At 42.3% G+C, this 19,294-nt stretch overlaps 1 protein-coding gene across 2 annotated transcripts in view; it reads right to left on the bottom strand.

Annotated features, from left to right (window-relative positions):
• slc35f3b (solute carrier family 35 member F3b) overlaps positions 1-19,294 on the bottom strand; it is a 50,049-nt gene that overhangs the window by 11,692 nt on the left and 19,063 nt on the right. The window contains exon 4 of one of the 2 annotated variants that reach the window (XM_071901412.2): positions 10,855-10,903. The exons of the other annotated variant lie outside the window; for it this stretch is intronic. Coding sequence (XP_071757513.1) covers positions 10,855-10,903 — 49 coding nt within the window. The remainder of the gene's footprint in view (positions 1-10,854; positions 10,904-19,294) is intronic. 2 annotated transcript variants of the gene reach the window in all.

The raw sequence follows: 19,294 nt of genomic DNA, 5'->3' as shown, positions 1-19,294 counted from the left end.
GTCTCATCAGAGCACAGATTAACTTCCCTGATTACTATCGACCCCCGTGCCTGGCATAGGCTGAGGCTCCGGCCTCTGCAGGGAGCCTACAGAAATATATTAATGCACAAGAGATTAATAGTCTATGTATGACGGCAATAAAATGAAAATGTGATGCAATTGAGATGAAAGCATGTAGGGACTTCATGTGGGTATCCCAAACAAACAATACTCTCTGCTGTGGCAACAGGAGTTGACAGTTCTGACAGCCCCGAACCAGATTTGGCAGTGGAATGAAAGATGATTCAAGATCATTGTCTGCTATTGCAATGAAATGATGAATCAGCAAAGACCAAAGAGAGAGAGAGCGAGAGACAGACACACAGACGCACATTGATGTTTATCAAAGTCTTAGGCACAAGGGTGAGAATTAAGTTTCTCTATTCTGAGCTCCAGGCCTCTTTGTCTTGCTCTGAAGGTCATCTCTGGTCTGTGCTGCCCAGTTTGTCCTTCCTGGGCCTCCATCCCACATCCTGTGGCCCTGGCCACTGCTCCATACTGCAGCACAGTTTAATCTTCCAAATGCAGTGACGGGCCAAGCCAATCAGCTCCCAGAGAGGCGCTGGGACCCAGCTAAGCACTTACAGTTCTGACGCATATCAAAGTAGTTAGTGAAGTGTCATGGCAACATTAACCATAGTGACATTCCTGTCATACAGACCACACTCCTCCATAAAGCTTTCACCAAAAATGAAACTTGGCTGGATAAAACATTCATTCAAGCTGCTGTGAATCAATGCTGACACACCGATGTATACACATTATTCACCCGCTGAAGCATCAGCTAGATGATCTAGAAGTAATACACTTCTTTCACACTCAGTTTGAGGGTGACTAATGGTACTGTATTAACCTTGACTGCCGGTGCTTAACATTAAGCAGCAGCGCAGTATGCAGACTGAAGTCATCAGTGTGAGAGAGGTGGGTCAGCAGAGTGGCTCAGTAAGATAGAAAAGGCTCCTCCGCTAATGATGTGGCCATCACTATCATGACGGAAACACCTGGAAAGAGGGTCACACTCTACTGCTAAATGATTGACTGAAGCCACTTAACCTTATCAGTCCTTAATCAGATTTCAACTGTCAAGGTCAACTGTCGACCGGCTTGTTTACCTCATCACTGCCACTCCTACCACATTGGTTTGATTCTCTGTCTTTCTACTGTTCAGTGTTCTCCCAATTTTATTAAAGAGTATCTGGTATGTGCACCATTCATATCCAGTCTTCAAACCCTTGTATGCAAGCCCTGCTGTGAGCTTATCGCATGATAAAACAGAGGCGGACTGGATTTAATTGCAGATTATTGTATTCTTGCAGATGCTTAATTTGTTTAACACCAAGTGAAAAGTATCTCAATACATTCTAAGCCCATTTAGGATCTAATTGACTCAAATAGACCTAACAGACATCTGTGAAATCATTGAAGACAGGAAGAAACTGCTTGACATCCTTGTAGGACGAACCTTGGATCCACTCTGACAGCCATATCACTTCTCCTTGTTGCCTCTTCACATCTACTCATCCCTGCCCCTCAGCTGAAATAAGGCATACACACACTGTACCAAGGCATCTGACACGCACAGGCAAAGCCGGTCTCAACACTAGAGACAGTAAATCTGTAAAAAGAGCATTTTACTATGATCCCCTATAGTGTGAATTCATCCACATACGGCAAAGCATCAGTCCTATTGGGTCTTCATCACAGCTAGCCATATAACTGTATGCCTTAATTAACAATCTGGGAGATATTAGCAATGCATAGATTTCCTTTGTGTTTTTCTGGATGTGACCTCTCCACCTGGGCTAAAATGTTTGGAGGAGCTTATATAGTCATTTCTCTGCCCCTTGTGTTTTAGCATCTTGAGCACCTCAGGCTGATACTGAGAACTGAATATATGTCGTACTACCAGCAGGGAGAAAGTGCTAAGATTGGCGGTGAGATTTATCTGGCCATCCCAGTGTTTCTTCCATCTCAGTCCACGCTCGCCTGCTTCCCGATCAGCCTCCTTCCCACTCTGCTCTCCTCCCTCCCCCTGCAGTCTCTGCAGTGCAGATCTCTCCTGCTGATAACTGCAAATCCCAAACGTGCCAGCAGAGCCCTGCCTGGCCGCCTGCTCTCACACTTCACAGAACCCGGCCGCGACAGGCCGAGAAAGCCTTCGCTGTCCCTCTCTCTCCACAGGCCGCCGCCCACGCCGTCCCCTGCTCTCTCTGCCGCCCTGCTATTCCCAATGCGAGAGCGCAGATCATCACAGACAGCAGTGTGAAACGCGCAAGGCTGCCGAGCGAGCGGGGCGTCGGGTTTGTGAGGGTGGCTGTACGACTGTCGGGAGGGCTTTGGCGGGACCTCGGCTAAGCGGGAGACACCGAGGTAAGGGAGAGGGATGTCTGTACGGTGGTTGGGTGATGCGTCCGTGGGAGTGCACTGCAGCGCTGTGCCTCGGTGCTTCAGGAGGGTAAACAGATCAATCACCGACACACACTTCAGAGGAACTCTCCTCCTTGTCTTACTGTCTTCTGGGCCTCTCTGACCGTATGGCGATGAATATGAATTGACTGGTGCGAGGCAGTCACAGACTCTTTAATGCACATGATGAAAAATTATGGTGTGAATTCCTTGTTTGGGTATGAGAAGCACAAAACACTTTATAGCGCCTACCTTGATTTTGCTGGTGTAATATTATAGATACAGATGTATATACAGTATATTGTTCAATACTGTTCAGAATTACCCAAGAGTTCACTCTCTGCAATTTTCTTAACTCAAAACACTGGTCTATTCTGCACAAATGTAAGATGCACAAATGCAACTTAACCTTATTCATCTTCAAAATATGATAAACTCATGCTGTCGCCCAACATCAATCATTGAATCAAGAAGTCTATAAAAAAGTCCTTAAATCCCACATGGCTTTATGTGGTTTGTCTACCATTTTTGACATATGGATCAATGACTGGCCCTTTTACAACATATTAGAACTACTGTGTGTATTAGTCTGAAAATAAGACATCCTCTAGATATTTCTAGATCAACTATGAACGTCTCACTTCAGAAGAGGGTAGTTTGTTTTTGGCAGGCGGACAGACGGGGCTTCCGTGACGGGGTCAGACAGGCAGCACACAGACAGCAGTCAGTCTCTTTACGATCCCTCTGGCTGACAGACAGCGAGAGTCTGTGAGACGTGGCTGTGACAGCAGGTCAGGCCGAGCTGTCAGTCAGAAGGGCCTTTCAATGCAGCAGAGCGGGCTCATCTGACTAGCCTGTCCCGCTCAATAACCAAACAGAGAGAGAGAGGCGGCAAACACGCCCTGCTGCTTATAGGTGGGACCACACAGCTGAGGGAGAAAGGCCCAGGAGAGCAGACAAGGGCAGGATGTCTGCTGCTGGTCCTCCTCTGCCTGTTTTCTCCTTCAAGGGACAGCACAGCAACTTGCTCAGTGAGTTGAGGACTTGTTGTCTGTCATAGCCCTGATCCGCCCAGCTGGTTGAACAGATGCTGATGATACAGGTCAGTGCTGCGGCCCCCTCACAGACACATTGGTCAGTGACACAGCAAAACACTACGTGCCAGCAAGCAAGAGTGTGTGTGTGTGTGTGTGTGTGTGTGTGTGTGTGTGTGTGTGTGTGTGTGTGTGTGCGTGCGTGTGTGTGTGTCTGTGCACTGGGTATTACAGCAGAGCGAGAGCAATTACTCAGCATTTGGCACCAACCGTCTATCCCCCGATTTTGTGGCATCCCTCCCTCCTGCAATCCCCTTTACCAGTGAATGCAGCGTGATGGACCGGCAGTTTAACAGACTGGCACGAGTCCCAGCACTTTCCGCGACAAATCAATATTTAAAAGATTGGCCACAGCGTCCCTTGTTGAAGTAATGGATAGGTAGCCACCGCAGGTGTTGAGTCTGAGTGCCTTACCAAACAGTGGTTTTCCTCCCTCCCTGCATCCCAAAGCCACTGATAAGGAAGAGAATTTATCAGCCTTACATAAACTTGACTTACGACTTCGCCCGTCTGAGCAGACAAATGTCTAAAGTTCTCCCTCAGTCCTATTGGAGCTTGGTCAAAGTAATTTCAGAAATGTCTTCTATTATCTGTCCCTGTCACCTTTATAAAATGACCCTGAGAGTCTGATGACTGATTACTTTTCAATGCAATCAAAAGTAAACAGAAGTTCATCAAAGTAAAAACAAGATGCGGAGGGAGTGAACTGCAGACTCAATCATTTTCACAGATGAAATGCAACAAAGCACATAACACACATTTTTGCTGATGCAATTGTGGGCTTGTCACATTTACTACGAATGCTTTAGGCTTAGTAGCAAAATATTTTGTTATTTCAGCTATGTAATAATTAATCTTCTAGGTACACCACATCTGTACCATCTGGTCCAATGGCTGAATAACAAATTTTGAGAGGATAGGCAGTCTTCCTGCATCGGAAGAAAGCTTAAGGATCAACTCTCCCAACTTAGGATTATAGCTTAGAGCTTCCTCTTTACACATTTTTGCAAAGGATTTTGCTCAAAGATGAAACACTTCTGTACTGTTACAGAAAGCATTTCTCACATGAAAGACACAAATGAGATATGCAGCAAGAAAGCAGCGGCTACTAACCTCAACTGAACTCATACAACGGATTCATTTAGGAATCCACTCTACCACTTAACACCAATCCATCTGTTCATTGAAATCCCTATCAATGCAATATTACAATAAAAGTCCCAAACCGATCTCCCATATGCACACTGCATTTGTTTAACATGAGCTACAGCTCACCCACTTAATAAAACCCTCACTCTGTGTATTCATTACACTGATCAGGAGAGAGGCGTCTATTTCACCTGCTTTTAAAATGTATTTGAAGAAAAAGCCTCAGTCCTCAGATAACCTTCGAAGTCAACTTCATTTAGATTCAAGAGAGGAAAGTAGGAACTCTATGCATTAATGGAGCTTGGAAAGGAAAAGCCCAAACATTACAGTATAAGACCATCACACTGTCTGGTGATCTTTTTACACCACAGATCCAGGTTAAACATGGAGTATACAAAAGTTTGACCCTTGTCTGGACTGATTTAGACTCAGCTGTCACACCTTGGCTGCTGCCATTCACACAGGGCCTGGGTTTGTAAGTTTTCTTTCACACACACATCATCCACAAGTGCAAGTGTGTGTTTTTATCCTCTGTGACATTGTGATATTGCTGGTGATTCGCTTTCTTAGTTCTTCATCTCAAATGGACAAAAATTAGAATTTTGTGGTCTTTCCATTGCTTCTGTGTAATTTTACAGGCTCTTTGCTTGCTTGCTGGTAACTGCTGCTACTCACTATAAATGTCCATATTATATTAAGATGAAGATCACACTCATGCACTGTGCAGAAAGCCCAGGGCAGACAGGACCTTGAAACTGGTCAAACATTAACCACTTTACACCCATCACTGCAAACAATATCCATATTGAGTCTCATATTCAATCTTGAAATCTTACTCTTCTTAAAACGTGAAACATTATGCCAATGGAGTGAGATAATTCTACTTGTTTCCAATGCAGTTTCACTTGTTTCTTGAATTTACTTTAGAAACAAGTGTCAGTATCTTGAAACAAGACAGAATAAGGCTCTATCCACAAGAAAATGACACTTGATTCAAGAAAAAATAACACGTGAAGACTTAATAATACTAGATTAAAGGACATTTTAACCTAAAGCTGTAAGTGTGTTTGTAAAATAGTGAGGATTTGTTATCATTAGATGGATATAATCTGCGGTCAAGGTAAACAGCGCCTTGGGGAAAGGTCCAGTGTGCAGTCTATGGCAGCCGTGAAATATGATCATCTTCCTGGGGGATGTAAGCTTGTTTTGAAGCACGTTCAAAAGGAAAAAAAGCATGCCTGTTCTGTTTCACAGCCTGTAATGAGATTAAAGAGATTAAAGGGACTTTTATGAACTTCTTACTCATGCCTCTGACAACAGATGCATAACACAGACATTCCCCACAGACACCATCACTGGAAATATATTTGAAGACAAATCAATAATTCATCATCCGTGGACCGGTTAGTGGGGCGAATTTGTCACAAGATCATATAGAGGAGGAAACAAATACTCACAATGACGACAGTGAATCAAAGTGTGGAGGGCAATGGCCAGTAGACATCATCGACCTCTACCTCAGAAATGGACTTCGACTCCAAAACCACGGCTACCAGCACTAAGGAAAATAGGATGATGGATATGTGCCGCCTGATGATAGATTGCGGTGGTATGAGCCTACAAGATGTTACTGCTAATACTAAACCAGATGTCTGAATTGATCTTGGTGCATTTTATTAACCGGAATCCAAGATGGGATGGGTGGGGCTTCTACCTTTCCCTTCAGTACTACCGTATGACTGCATACAGAGATACACAGATACAGATACAGAGATACAGTATCTTTATATTTCTCACTAGCTCATTAGCTCACTTGGTAGGGCAACAGTCTTTCCTGCGGGGGTCCCAGGTTCCAATTCCTGACTTGGCAAATTAGGCTTCTGTATCTGGTTTCACAGAGCCTCACAGGTCGCTGCTTATCACAAATCATGTGCTTGTTGCTTTAAAAGCGTGCGTCAATTCTATGTGGAACTATGGATGTTAAATTGACAGAAAAAAGAAAAAAAAACATTGAAGATCTAAAGCTGGAAAGAATAATTCTTTGACAGCCGGGTGCAGGTTGTCAGTGTGCAGAACAGGTTTTTTTTGTGCCGGTGTTACATAAGCAGCAGAGTCTCTGAAAAGCTGTGTGTGGATCCACTGTGGCCCCCAGTGATTCCCTCCTTTTTCAAAGCAGGTGTTGAAAAGGGGGAGCCGACTGCACTGCTCACATCATAAACTCTGCAGCTTTGACTCCATTCAACAACTTACAATACTGTACAATGACACCCTCAAAAAAACACCCTAACCCTCTCTCCCCAGCCTCCTCTCATCTGTTTCTCTTTCCTGGCATAGCTACTTTTATTAATATAAAGAATTGTCTTGAAATAACTACCTGCCATCTCATTCATTTGGAAGAAAATGAAATATTGTGAGCTGGCACTTAACACAAATTAATTTATAATCATATGTAATCCAGCTGTATGGATTATTTTGAGGTAATGTGCACATTTACAATGGTTTACAGTAGTGTGATAGGTTATCCAGGATGACACAATATCTTGCGCAGTGAATACAAGCAGCACAGTACAAACAACTATAGTATCTCAGCCAAACTAATCATTTCTAGTTAATTTGAGAGATTACTGCAGTGGCCATATAAAACTGCATGGAACTTAATGCTTCATTTATATTCTAGCCTACTCATAAATTATGAATAATGGAATATTTTCATACATTTTCATATTATTAGCTCTGTCTGTTGTGAATTCCCAATCAACTGAATATGGAATATTCTAAAAATCTCTATTTAACAACATTCACAGAGAAGTCTTACTCTGCTCTTTAGCTAAACCTTAGTGAACTATAGTATTAACTATCACATGAAAAGATTAGCTTTGGATTTAAGGAAATACACTAATATTTTGGCAAATAAGCCCTATGATCCACTCACTGTGGTGTCACACGCAGATTGGCAGCAGTTTCACCTCTGTGTGTCCAGTATTTGCTTAGTTCACCAGCTTTACATGCTCAACAACACTGTACTGCACTAAATACTCGACACACACAGATAAAACTTCCAGCAGCCTTCTCCTCACACAACATTAAGCTCATCTAATAGCAATTTTGGCCAAAAGTGAGCATACTCCTTTAAGACTATGTTCATCTATATTGGATGAATGACACAATCTACAGTGGTTTTGTACATGGTTCCTGCATTTTAGCATGCAAAAAATATTTAGACAGAGAGAGAGACTACATTAAATGAAGTGCTCATTTTAGTATGCTGTCAAAATAATTCTTAACATCAAATGACTTGTAGACAATTGTGCTCAAATGCATTGAGGCTGTTTGTTCATTTGTGTTGGACAGTTCAAGAGATAACTGCATGTTATGAATGTATGCTTATGTAAAAAAATTACTTCTTCACTTAATTTAATCCTACTTCTGATATGGATAAAAAATATTTCAAATTAAATGTCTTTAGGTTAACATCATAGGTACTATATGATCTGAAATCCAACGTGATAAGAGTGGACAGCCAAATAATTTTGGAGCTCACTGTAAGTCAAGTGAAAATATCATCTCAGGTCATTTCATCATTTCACCGTTGACTAACTTAATTCAGCAAATGCATTGGAATGTGTTCGCACAGCTCATGGAGCAGTCGTAGGGCAAAAACTAAGGACTGTAAGTCCAACTGTCGTGCTAAATATTTTACATTGTTCAAAGCCAGTTACAGTGAGGCACTGGATTTAAATGAGCTTGGGACTACTTTGGATGCAGGGCGTTATGCTGTGGTTTAGTGCTATTCTTTTTAGAATGCTGTGAAATCAACAGCAAATTCCAGTACAGCTCAGTGTTTGCTTGGTGCTTGTGCAAAACGATGATGATGAAAATGAGTGCACACTGAGATAATCAGTAATCTTCTGTGCTGTGAGGTACTATGGGATTTAAAGATGCATATCATCCCCCCTCTGCACAAAAGTGAACGCAGTGGCACAGGCTGAGGAGACATCATGAGAGGAGGCGTAGCCCCGGAACAGAGCAACGACACTACACTTCTTCTGTTTGAAGACGTTAAGGACAATTGTGTTGAGAGAGTGATGCAGCAAGACAAACAGGGCTTTGGAAGACACAAATACCACACATACATACACACACACACACACACACACACACACACACACAGGAAGTCAGAGTAGTTGTCCCTTACTAATGATCTCAACAGGAACTGTCAGTTTCCTTTGTGTTCCTCCAGTTCCGCCTCAGATCAGTGGGACTCTCCGACTAGAACATTCCTTTAGCCACAGGAAGGGTGGAGGGAGACCCATAAGACCAAGACTGACCCATCATCAGACTGACCCATCATCAGACCGACCCATCATTGACTGACCCATCATCAGACTGACCCATCATCAGACCGACCCATCATTGACTTACCCATCATCAGACTGACCTATTATGAGACCGACCTATCATCAGACTGACCCATCATAATACTAACCCCTCATCAGACTGACCCCTTATAATACTGACCCATCATCAGACCGACCCATCATCAGACCGAGCCCTCATCAGACTGACCCATCATTTTACCGACCCATCTTAAGATGGACCCATCATGGAGCCACTAGAGGCAGAGTGAACTGCAGGACAGCCTGTGTCTTTTACAGGTTACAGGGACAATAAGCATGTTTACTGCTGGGTTCATGGACCAATTGCTCTAGGACGCATCCAGCCACGATGCTGTGCGGTATTTTAGCACTGGAGTACAGACTAACTGTTGTGGCCAATGACTAGGAGGAGGGTGGAGAGTGTGAGGCAAGGGGAAACCCCTGCTGCAATAACAACTTAAGACACTCCTCTGAATGGACCAGTAAATTGCACAATTTACGGGCCAATGCACGTCGCGATTTTACCAAAAGAAATAATGCGCCAATAATAGAACTGGACGAGGCTGTATGTCGCTTCTCTGATTTACAGACTTCATTGGGTCTTTGAGCAGCATCACAATTCTTTAACACTTGATAGAAGGAAATAGTCCGTAAATAAATAATGGCATACAATTCTGAATTCATTTGACAGCATTTACATGCAGAAAAACTGATTAGGCTGCTGTCCAGCGTCAGTCGTTTGTCTAAATGTTGGGCTATACCCGATGCGTTATGGATTTGACATCAAAGGGTAACTTGCGCGCTTGATTGATTCTCCTGTTGTCTTGGTCACTATAAGATTTTTAAAAGTTCATCCATGTCTAAAAGCGGCCACTTTTGACGGAGGTAGGCTACGTGAGCAGCAGTTATTTAAGCCAAAACGCGCCTCTCAAATCAATAAAAGGATGTTTCTGATTTTGGGTATTCTATGAATTTGACGGAGGCATGCCCGGGAGACAGAAATAACAGCCCCGGTGCACCGTGCAGGCTGTCCAAATCGATATGAACTCTCCATACCTTCTACTTTGGTGAGGGTGAGCACCGGACTGTTGCAGGCGGACAGCGGGGCGACCCGTGCGGAGTGTTTCTTCATGATGATGAGCTCGGATGGGCAGAGCTCTATCCGCTTCGACTACATCCCTGAAGCTGATTTGGTGCAGACACCAGACCTCTTGATGGGACCCTCCTGATATTTCCTCGCCCCTCTAGACCCGGTCTCCTGCTCTCTTTCCCCTCGCATCCGTCCGACTCACTGTTGATGATTTTTTTTTTCTTCCTCCCGTGCTCGTATCCCCCCACCCCGCTCTCCACCTGCCTCCCTTCCCAAATCTGCAGTATCCAGTGCGTCCCGACTGGTCTCTCCCCACGTACAGTTTGGCAATTGCTGCAATTCGCCACGTCACGCATCCATCAGCCCCCCTATCACCGTCCTCCTCCCCCCCCCCACCGTCCCGAAGCAGGCGAGCCCGGCTGTCTTCCCCCGACCCCCCGTGGCCGTGGTCCCTGCGGGGCAAAGGAAGCGCTGCATGGGACTGGCTGGAGAGAGGGATGGAATTGGCAGCGCGCAAGCAAACTCCAGGCTATAAATGGACTGTGTGATAGATATGATGGGACCAGTGCAATTGGGTGGGGGTGGGTGGTGATGTAGCTCAGGGCTTCTCAATGTCACGGACTCAAAAAATAGACACACATTAGTCCCCCCTCCTCCCCATATAGGCAGGTTTTTGTTGTATTAAATGGTGCAACTGTCAACATGGGGAGACAGTATAGTGTTGAGAGTGAGATCTATGATTACACGATCTAATTGGGATGATTTCTAGTGAATTAAATTATAGTGAAATTAAACTATTCCTTAATTTTATCTGGGGACCCACTGGAACCCCCTCAAGGCTCCTGGAAGGTCCCCAGACCCTACTTTGAGAACCACTAATTCACGGCTTGGAAACGTTTTTGAGTGTTATTATGCTCCTGAGATTTCCTCTGTGGCTTCAAATGAGAATTTCACTGGTATGTGAACTGCCTCATTTTTCATTTGATTTGAGATGAGCTCAGAAATGGTGAAGAATAACCGCAGTGTTGGTTATAAGATTAAACTAAAAGCCCAGATACTTCCAGTTGTTTCCTGAAAATGTCCTGGAATCTTGTGTTTTCAAGGTCATTTACTACAAATGCAATATTTTGGTGTGTTTGGGTGTTTATTGTGTAATGTGTTTAACCTACTGACCAGTTTTTGAGCCAGTGTGAATTGAAGACAGTCTTTGTCTCTTGCACAGTCTATGGTTTTCCAAAACATATTTTTAAATGTTAACTTTCTACGCTACAGTAATGTGAGTTGCCTTATATAAATAGGCTAATAATTGCCAGTGAACAGGGAATATCCGTATTTTATTTAAAAAATCCCAATTCATAATATTGGCTCAATTATATTTGTGTTTTAATGATGACCCATAATGAGGATATATAAACTTTACTGCAGCCTACAAAAGCACACTGCTGCAGCAAATCACATGAGGGCAATAGCTAGACAGATATTGCATTTATAAACTCCAAGAATAAAGTAACTTCACAAGGTGTGCAACATGGGGTGAGAGAGGAGCTGAATACATTGTTGAGTGTCCCATCACACTTGTTAATTAAGTGTTTCTATTCTACATACCATGTTATGTTTAAGGCACCTTGTAGCATTGAGTATACCAATAGAACATAAATTAGTCTTGAAACCTGAAGTGACAATCGGAGCATAGAGTTTCATAACACTCTTGAATTTAAGTGCTATCAAGACACTTTTTGCGATGGCAGCTACATGAGCAACTGAAATTATGTTTGACACACTATGTTTTAACAGTGTAACAACCTTTGTGTCATGTCACCCCAGAGTTTTACCTCTGAGAAGCAATTACACAGATACACACATTAGAGACGGGCAGATCACTCTCAGCGGTTCACACAACCAAACTGCTCAGTATTGATCTGAGAATGGCCCTGCTGTCCCTGTGACCCTGCTTTGCTGTCTGATGTATGTGTGCTAAAAACACACATGTATGTCTGCAGTGGCCGTGTGTGTGTAAAAGCTGTGTGGCAAGCATGCCTAAAGGAAGCTACACTGAATAATTCACTGGTTAGACTCTACCTCACACTCAAGCAAGAATCCCCTGCCCTGCCTAACTAGGACAAGGAGCTCTAAAAACACTCACTGCCCAGGCCCATTCTGTCTTCCCCTAGCCAGCGAAATCTACTGGATCCTCTACTATTTTCCATTGCCTCCCAGTCCCCTGTGTTTGGGTTTGAAAATGGGAAATGTCAGGAGCAAGCGGATGGGAGGTAATGGATGAAGTGGAAGAACTCACAGTGAATGAACTAAAAGAGCAGCACAGGATGTTTGATAGATAAACAGAGTCGAAACATGTCACCGAGGAATGATATTGTTGTGTGTCACGGTGAGGGATTCCATGTCACGTCGTGTGTGTGTGTGTGTGTGTGTGTGAGTCTCAATTCGGTTTTGCACCTGCCAGCTGTCTTTGGAAACTAATGTTGTCAATTTTCAGTAGCTTAGCATGGTAAGAACACGATGATTTAGTAGGAGTGCGCTTACAATTATTGATGGAGAGACAGGGAGGTGGAAATAGGTAGAGGGGGTGAGATCATGAAAAGGATCCCAGTCAGTGACTCACAGACTTTTATCTGTGAACACGGAGGAAGATCAAACTTGTCCATGCTCTGAGACGCCACATGACAAGTCTCCGTCTCGTACACACATACACATATATGGATAGGGATGCGTGTGTGTGAGCAATGCAAAACAAAAACAAAAAAAATATGAAGCCATATCCCTTGAGGTTCCTTAGGCTTGCATCACTGCAGCCTTTTGAAGCCCTGTTTCTAACCCCCAGAGACCCAGGATGAGAGGCGATTATTCTTCCGTGTACAGTGGCATGTTCTACGGCACTCCAAAGCTATGGCTTGTACTTTTCTTAAATGTTTATTCATGCTGAAGAATGAGGGAAGCTACAGTAACTATTTTCCAGGTCAAACATATCTTTAACTCCAGCAGCCAACACTGCTATGATGTTCCTGCTGAAGGTCGACTCAACCGAACGTGTAAATGCTTTATATAGAAAACATCAGTACGCATACAGACCTATTGAGGCTTTCTGAATTAAAGTTATATTTCATGTTTTTAGAACATTTACATTTCTTTTAATATGTACACCTCAATAGGAGTTCAGTAAACCTTTAAAAATTTGCTGACCCAGAAATACAGAGAGATCAGCCTTGGGTTTGTATTCGGATCATCATGTTTGACGATGTGCACTGCATCATCATAGTTAAAAACTAAACAAAAAAAGAGAGGTAAGAAGTAAAAATTTGTGAAAACACTCAGAAGATAAGAACTTCAACTAATCAGAGGTAACAGTAACCAGGCAGCAAGAAGCTTTGACAAAAACTACAACCCTGTAGATATTTCTATACCGTATTTCATACACAATGCATTCACCACTTTCAAATTGACCTTCTAATTCTAGAAAATGGCATGATAAAGTAGTAAATGGGGTAGTGTGAAAATATATTTTACTGATTGTGAATAAAAGCGTTTCAACATTTGACAGTGGGAATTGACTGAAAGGGGGTGCTGAAAGATGTGTGTGAAAGTTAATTGATTTGTTGCTGTCTGATCTTAATTAACCAATAGTGCCAGTGTGAGTAAACGTGCCAAGGTTAATTTGTGTACAGCAGCTGACTATAGCGACAAAGCATCTGAGCTGCTGTAGTTTGATAATAGACTTGATGACATAAAACAAACCCAGGTACACAGTGAAAAGTCATGAGAGAGTTTGACTTGCTTTAAAGGTCAAGAGGCATGAGGTACTTGGGGCGGTAAAGGGTGTAACATTTTGCCTAACATCCAGTTTTATAACAACCTAGTGGCAAACACTTTGCCAAAACATAAACTAATTTATTGTTGCCTTAGAAACATTTCCCACCCAATGACAAACCTAATTCTAACTTTAGCTAATTCTAACTAGCCTTGTCTAACATTAAACTGACACTGAAAAACAACACATTTTACTGTAATTTTACCCTCTTAAGGGGAATGCCACCCATTAAAAAAAAAAAAAAAAAAAAAAAAAAAAAAAAAAAATATATATATATATATATATATATATATATATATATATATATATATATATATATATGTTAAACATATGTTAATACATAAAACATGTGAACTACTGCCCCAGGACAGTTCAGTCAGTATGTGTGAGCATGCATCACTCTTTCCTAAAGTTACAAACTGGAAACTAGCAAACTAATCCTTGAATTTGTGATGTCACTGGTATGGAAAATCTGGCACTGCTCTATAGACAATAAATGGGGCGTTGATTTTATTGACCTATACGATTTTTGTGTGAATTATTGCACCAAAATGAATCTTAAATTCTGGTTCATACCGGTTAGCAATCCTAGAATATAAACTTAATTTTAGTGTGACACCTCAACTTGGCATGTTAGCATTAGCTCCACAAAGTCAGTGCTCCATTCGGAGCAGCCTCTGATTTTACATCCCAGTGACATCACAAATTCAACGGTTCATTCTCTGATTTTCCTACTTTAGGAATGAGTGGTGCAAGTTCATAAACACTGACTGAACTGTCATTGGGCACAGAAAAAAACATGTGAATCCTTGAAATGGCTGGCATTCCCCTTTAATCTGACTGTAACTCAGCTCAAGTGAAGGAAGATAGGTAACATTTGCACGTCTGGCCACAACATAATGTTTTGATGACACAACAGAGCATGTCTTACCATACAAAGGATCACATTCATATTCATGCTTTTTTTTGTCTCGATGTGTATAATGCGCTACTTTTGTCCAGTGTTGGACAAGATGTGCAGTAGCCTCTCTGGTCATTTATTAGGGACACAGGTTACTTCTTCTAACAGACCTGCCATGCTTCTTGTTGACTGTATGTTGGTGCTGATCGCTGGCAATTGTTTTCTCCTCCATTTGGAAGACGTGAGCACACACACAACAGATCAAGTTTTGCAATCTAAGCAAAGGAGATTTGTTTATGTACACAAAATCATAATAATAGTTAATATTAATACGATTATTAATATTAATGTTGCAGTGATTCATTTTAATATCAAAAATTGTTCTCCTTCAAGTAAACTCAAGAAGATTATTAGTGTTCTCTTATCTCCCTATAGGGAAGACTGATACAGAGAATTTTGTATCTTCATTCTGCCAACTCTCCCCTCACGGTTCCAGTCCAGCTCCCTTGTGGCTCCTACTTAGCATGGAAAACAGGTCACAGGACTGTAAACCTGGAAGCTCAGCGTTCATTACAAAACTGAAGAGCAGCCTGTCTTGCTGGCCTCACATAACACCTCCCAGAGTGTCAGAAAGAGAGGGGGGTGGGGGTGGAGGGGGGGAGGGTGGCACACAGTCCTAAATAACAGCCTGTTTCAAGTGACAGAGGGGTCAAGTCAAATTAACTTTCCCTCCTCCTCAGCTCTATACATCTTCAAAGCAGATACAATTCATCTGTGGAGGCAACCAACTGTCAAGGAGCTGCAATGAACAGCACTTTATTGGATTAATGGCCTCAGTGGGTTCCCCTGGGGGTAGGATGGGGAAAACTGCTACTAAAATACCTTCCCTATTTTAGTTAAATTACAGAGTGACATGGTGGCCCACACTTGCATTGATTGCTCACATGCAAGTGAAACACTAAGACTCTGTGTTACAGAGGCTATGTCAGGCTGTAATTTGTAACTCAGAAGAATCATAACCTTATGATTGTGAATACAATAAAATATAAGCAGACATTTCTTGCAATAGAAGTAGAATTTCAACATAAAATGTCTTTTGCAAATCAGTCCCTTGCTGTGCGGGGGTAATCAATGGCTCTGTGCACTACTGTAATATATCTTCCCTCCAGGACAAGAGCAGCGTGCAATTACGTGCGATGTGCTGGTGTGTAGGTGCGCTGTGATGAGTGTTAATCCACTCCAAGGGACTCCAGCTTTTTCAACGCAGCCAATTGACTCCGGACCTTCTGGTGGAGTTGCTGTACACGGCTCCAAATGAAAACACTGCATTAAGCTGTAGGCAAACTTTCAAATGGATTTCTCTATGAAAACACATTACTAGATCTGCTGCCCCGTACATTTAGATCAATGGACACAGACTACACACACTCACAAGCGCATATGCACTAGGGATGGGACAATATGTGGAAATTCAATATATCGCAATACAAAAATGTGACAATATGTATCGTGGGGCAGAAAAATGAATGATATTAGCTACATTTTATTCTGCTGTAGTTATCACAAATAAGATGACTTGTCCATCACAATTTCACAAGCTCTCCATCTAAATTATATTATTTGCACTTTATAATGACATTTTGAAGATTTGTGGCTCAGAAATAATCATAATTCTGCACAATCATACTTGTCATTGAACTTTTAATTATTACATAGTATCGTGGTTGTATTGAATCGTGAACCCCATAATCGCATATCGACTCATATCATGAGATAGGCATATCGTCCCATCCCTAATATGCACACAGTCGTAAACGCACACCGACACAAACACAAATAAACAGATAGAGTGCTCCACAAGTGAAGGCTATGACTGGGGCAAGGTGCAGTAGAGCCCTTGGTTGTGTCCTGGATGAACCCAGAACAGGACCCACTCCAGCTCATGGGTCAGAGACCTTGTCACATCCCTCCCTGACAGAGACAGAGGGAGCTAGAATGACTGCCACTTTAAAGTGAAGTAATCTGGGAACCTTCCTCTTAATTACCACCACAGCTAATAAAGTCCAGCACCATCTATTAAATGCTATCAAGTTGTAATACCCAGTGATAGTCCTTATAATCACACCCTGCCCCGGCGGCCCACGCGTAATCAGAAAGAGAGAGTCTCCATTAAATTTACATCCCACAAGGGGAATCAGCCTCTGACAGCACATTTCTCCTCTCCAATTAAGGCAGTTTCAGAGCAAACCCACGTCACTGGATGTGTAACAGCTTTACGGTGTAAATCTATGCATATATTTGAAGTCTTGGTCTTGTTTTGACGTCAGGTTGATACTACAGCCTTGTAAGAAGACTGTATTTTCAGGTTCTGGGCCATGCAGTGCTGTTACAAATACAGTAGTTGTCTTATGTTTTTTTATATAACAACATAATTAATGGATTCAGTGCTGTTGATGAACACTGTGTCTGTTGTCGGAATAGTACCTGTGACCTCTCTAACTGGGCCAACCCTCCACTTAACATTGAAAGGGAAAGGCCAAATGAGAGCTCCTGCCATCTCTTTAAAAGAAAATGCTTTTCCATTTCAAATAAATAAAAAATGAAACCAGACTTTGTAGTCCACGACATAGTATCGACCCACTGCATATTGTAGGAAAGGTCCAAACTGAGACAAGAATGATTCTGAGGTGCCTGGTGCGATGACCCCAAACACGAGGGGTACGAAATTTGATTTGGCACTTAAGCAGGCAATTTGGAAACAGCTCGCGATCCTTTCCTGCAGGCAATGTCACAGGCGCCATCCTTCAAAGGAAGGGGATAGCCCTCTCTCCTGCATTCTTAATTTCACATGCTGCTCTCTGTCTGTATTAAAGATGTTACGTAGGCCAAACAGATCTAACAGTACAGTAAATGCAATTGACAAAAATGTGATGTAACGATTGTGGTATGATTTCCTCAATAGCAGTAAATCACTCTTCTATTGTGGCTTGGAGTGGCAGTTAACCCCCACAGCTTTTCTCTTTACTGAGATAGTGGGAAGGCTGAGAGTGACACCGTACAGGACAGGGACAGGACTGAAGTCCTTGCTAGGCATCAATCCTAGGCCAGCAGTTGCGCCAGAGGCAGCAGTCTCAACCAAACAACTACACGTTTGCTCTGAGCACATACGCATCACCATTCTGAAATACTGTCCTACTGAAATTTTAGTGAGGATTGCGTACATGGGCAGCAAGATGACACACTGTTTAGTGAGGTCATCCCCACTGACCGGAGAGGCCCTGGTTTGACCCAGTATGGCCATATCTGTCCAATTATCTTTGGGCAAGATACTCCAGCATCCCAAAGAGGCTGATCCTGCACTCCAACTACAGGGTGAAAAGAGAATTACTTCCTTAGGGGATGAATAAATTATATAGAAAAGATATGGGTCTTCAATTAATGGCACTGGCACCCTCTGTTGCCAGGCTATGGTATAACTATTTATCCTTCAACAAGGTTTTTTGGACAGACAAAACTGTCAGAATATCTTCAGCTACAGCATACATTGTAATATTATTGCTTAGTAAATTAACATTTGATATTCATGTCGTATCAGTCCAGCATTTGGTAAATGTCTGTATATTAAATGGCCCTATGTTAAACGAATTAGCAATGTTCAGAGCTGTCCATGGTGCTGAAACAAAAAAGCTCCCCTGCTGTTTTGCTGAAGCTGCTCCTCCTTAAACTGCTCTTATCTCACTGTGCTTAACAAAATTATTCAAATTGTCCTCAATTGCTGTAATCATGTTGCAGCTTTGCCATTAGCTTCTCTCTGCCATTGGCAGAAATGTCTGCCCATTACTTGAGCCTGAAAGAAACGTGGACATGCAGTTCTAAAATGTCCAGTTATACAATCATTACACAGTACATTAGTACATTATACTAGAAAAAACACGATTTTTGGAAAAATTAGGCTCCCTGAAGATGTGGCCTTCTTTTACACTTCTATATCTCATTCTCTTTTTTAAGAGGGTGATATGCATTTACTGCCAAAGACTATGCAATTTATAGATAATCCAAACACTTGTTACATCTAAAAGGGTAACATACAGTATATGATGTTGGGTTTTTTTTTTACCTGAGTGTATGACCTATAGGAGAAAATTGAAATGTGAGGGAGTCATAGGTGGGACTTCAATATGTCTCCACTTCTAGTAACATCATTATTTTGCAGAAAATGTGTTATTGTTGATTTTGGATAATTCATGGGTTATGAATTTTATATGTCACAATTGCGCTTCTGACTCATTTAGCATTAGCAAAGTCTACGCATGTGTGTATAGCAATTGCCAGGGAGCCAAAATATTGAACATCATAAAAAGGATTAATGACAGTTATAGGCTTGTAGGTGGAAAAGTGAGAGAGAGGGGCTGTGGC

This window comes from Centroberyx gerrardi, chromosome 15, assembly GCF_048128805.1.
Source record: "Centroberyx gerrardi isolate f3 chromosome 15, fCenGer3.hap1.cur.20231027, whole genome shotgun sequence".
NCBI lineage: Eukaryota > Metazoa > Chordata > Actinopteri > Beryciformes > Berycidae > Centroberyx > Centroberyx gerrardi.
The sequence above is the reverse complement of the archived record's forward strand: the minus strand, read 5'-3'. Positions and strand labels throughout refer to the sequence as shown.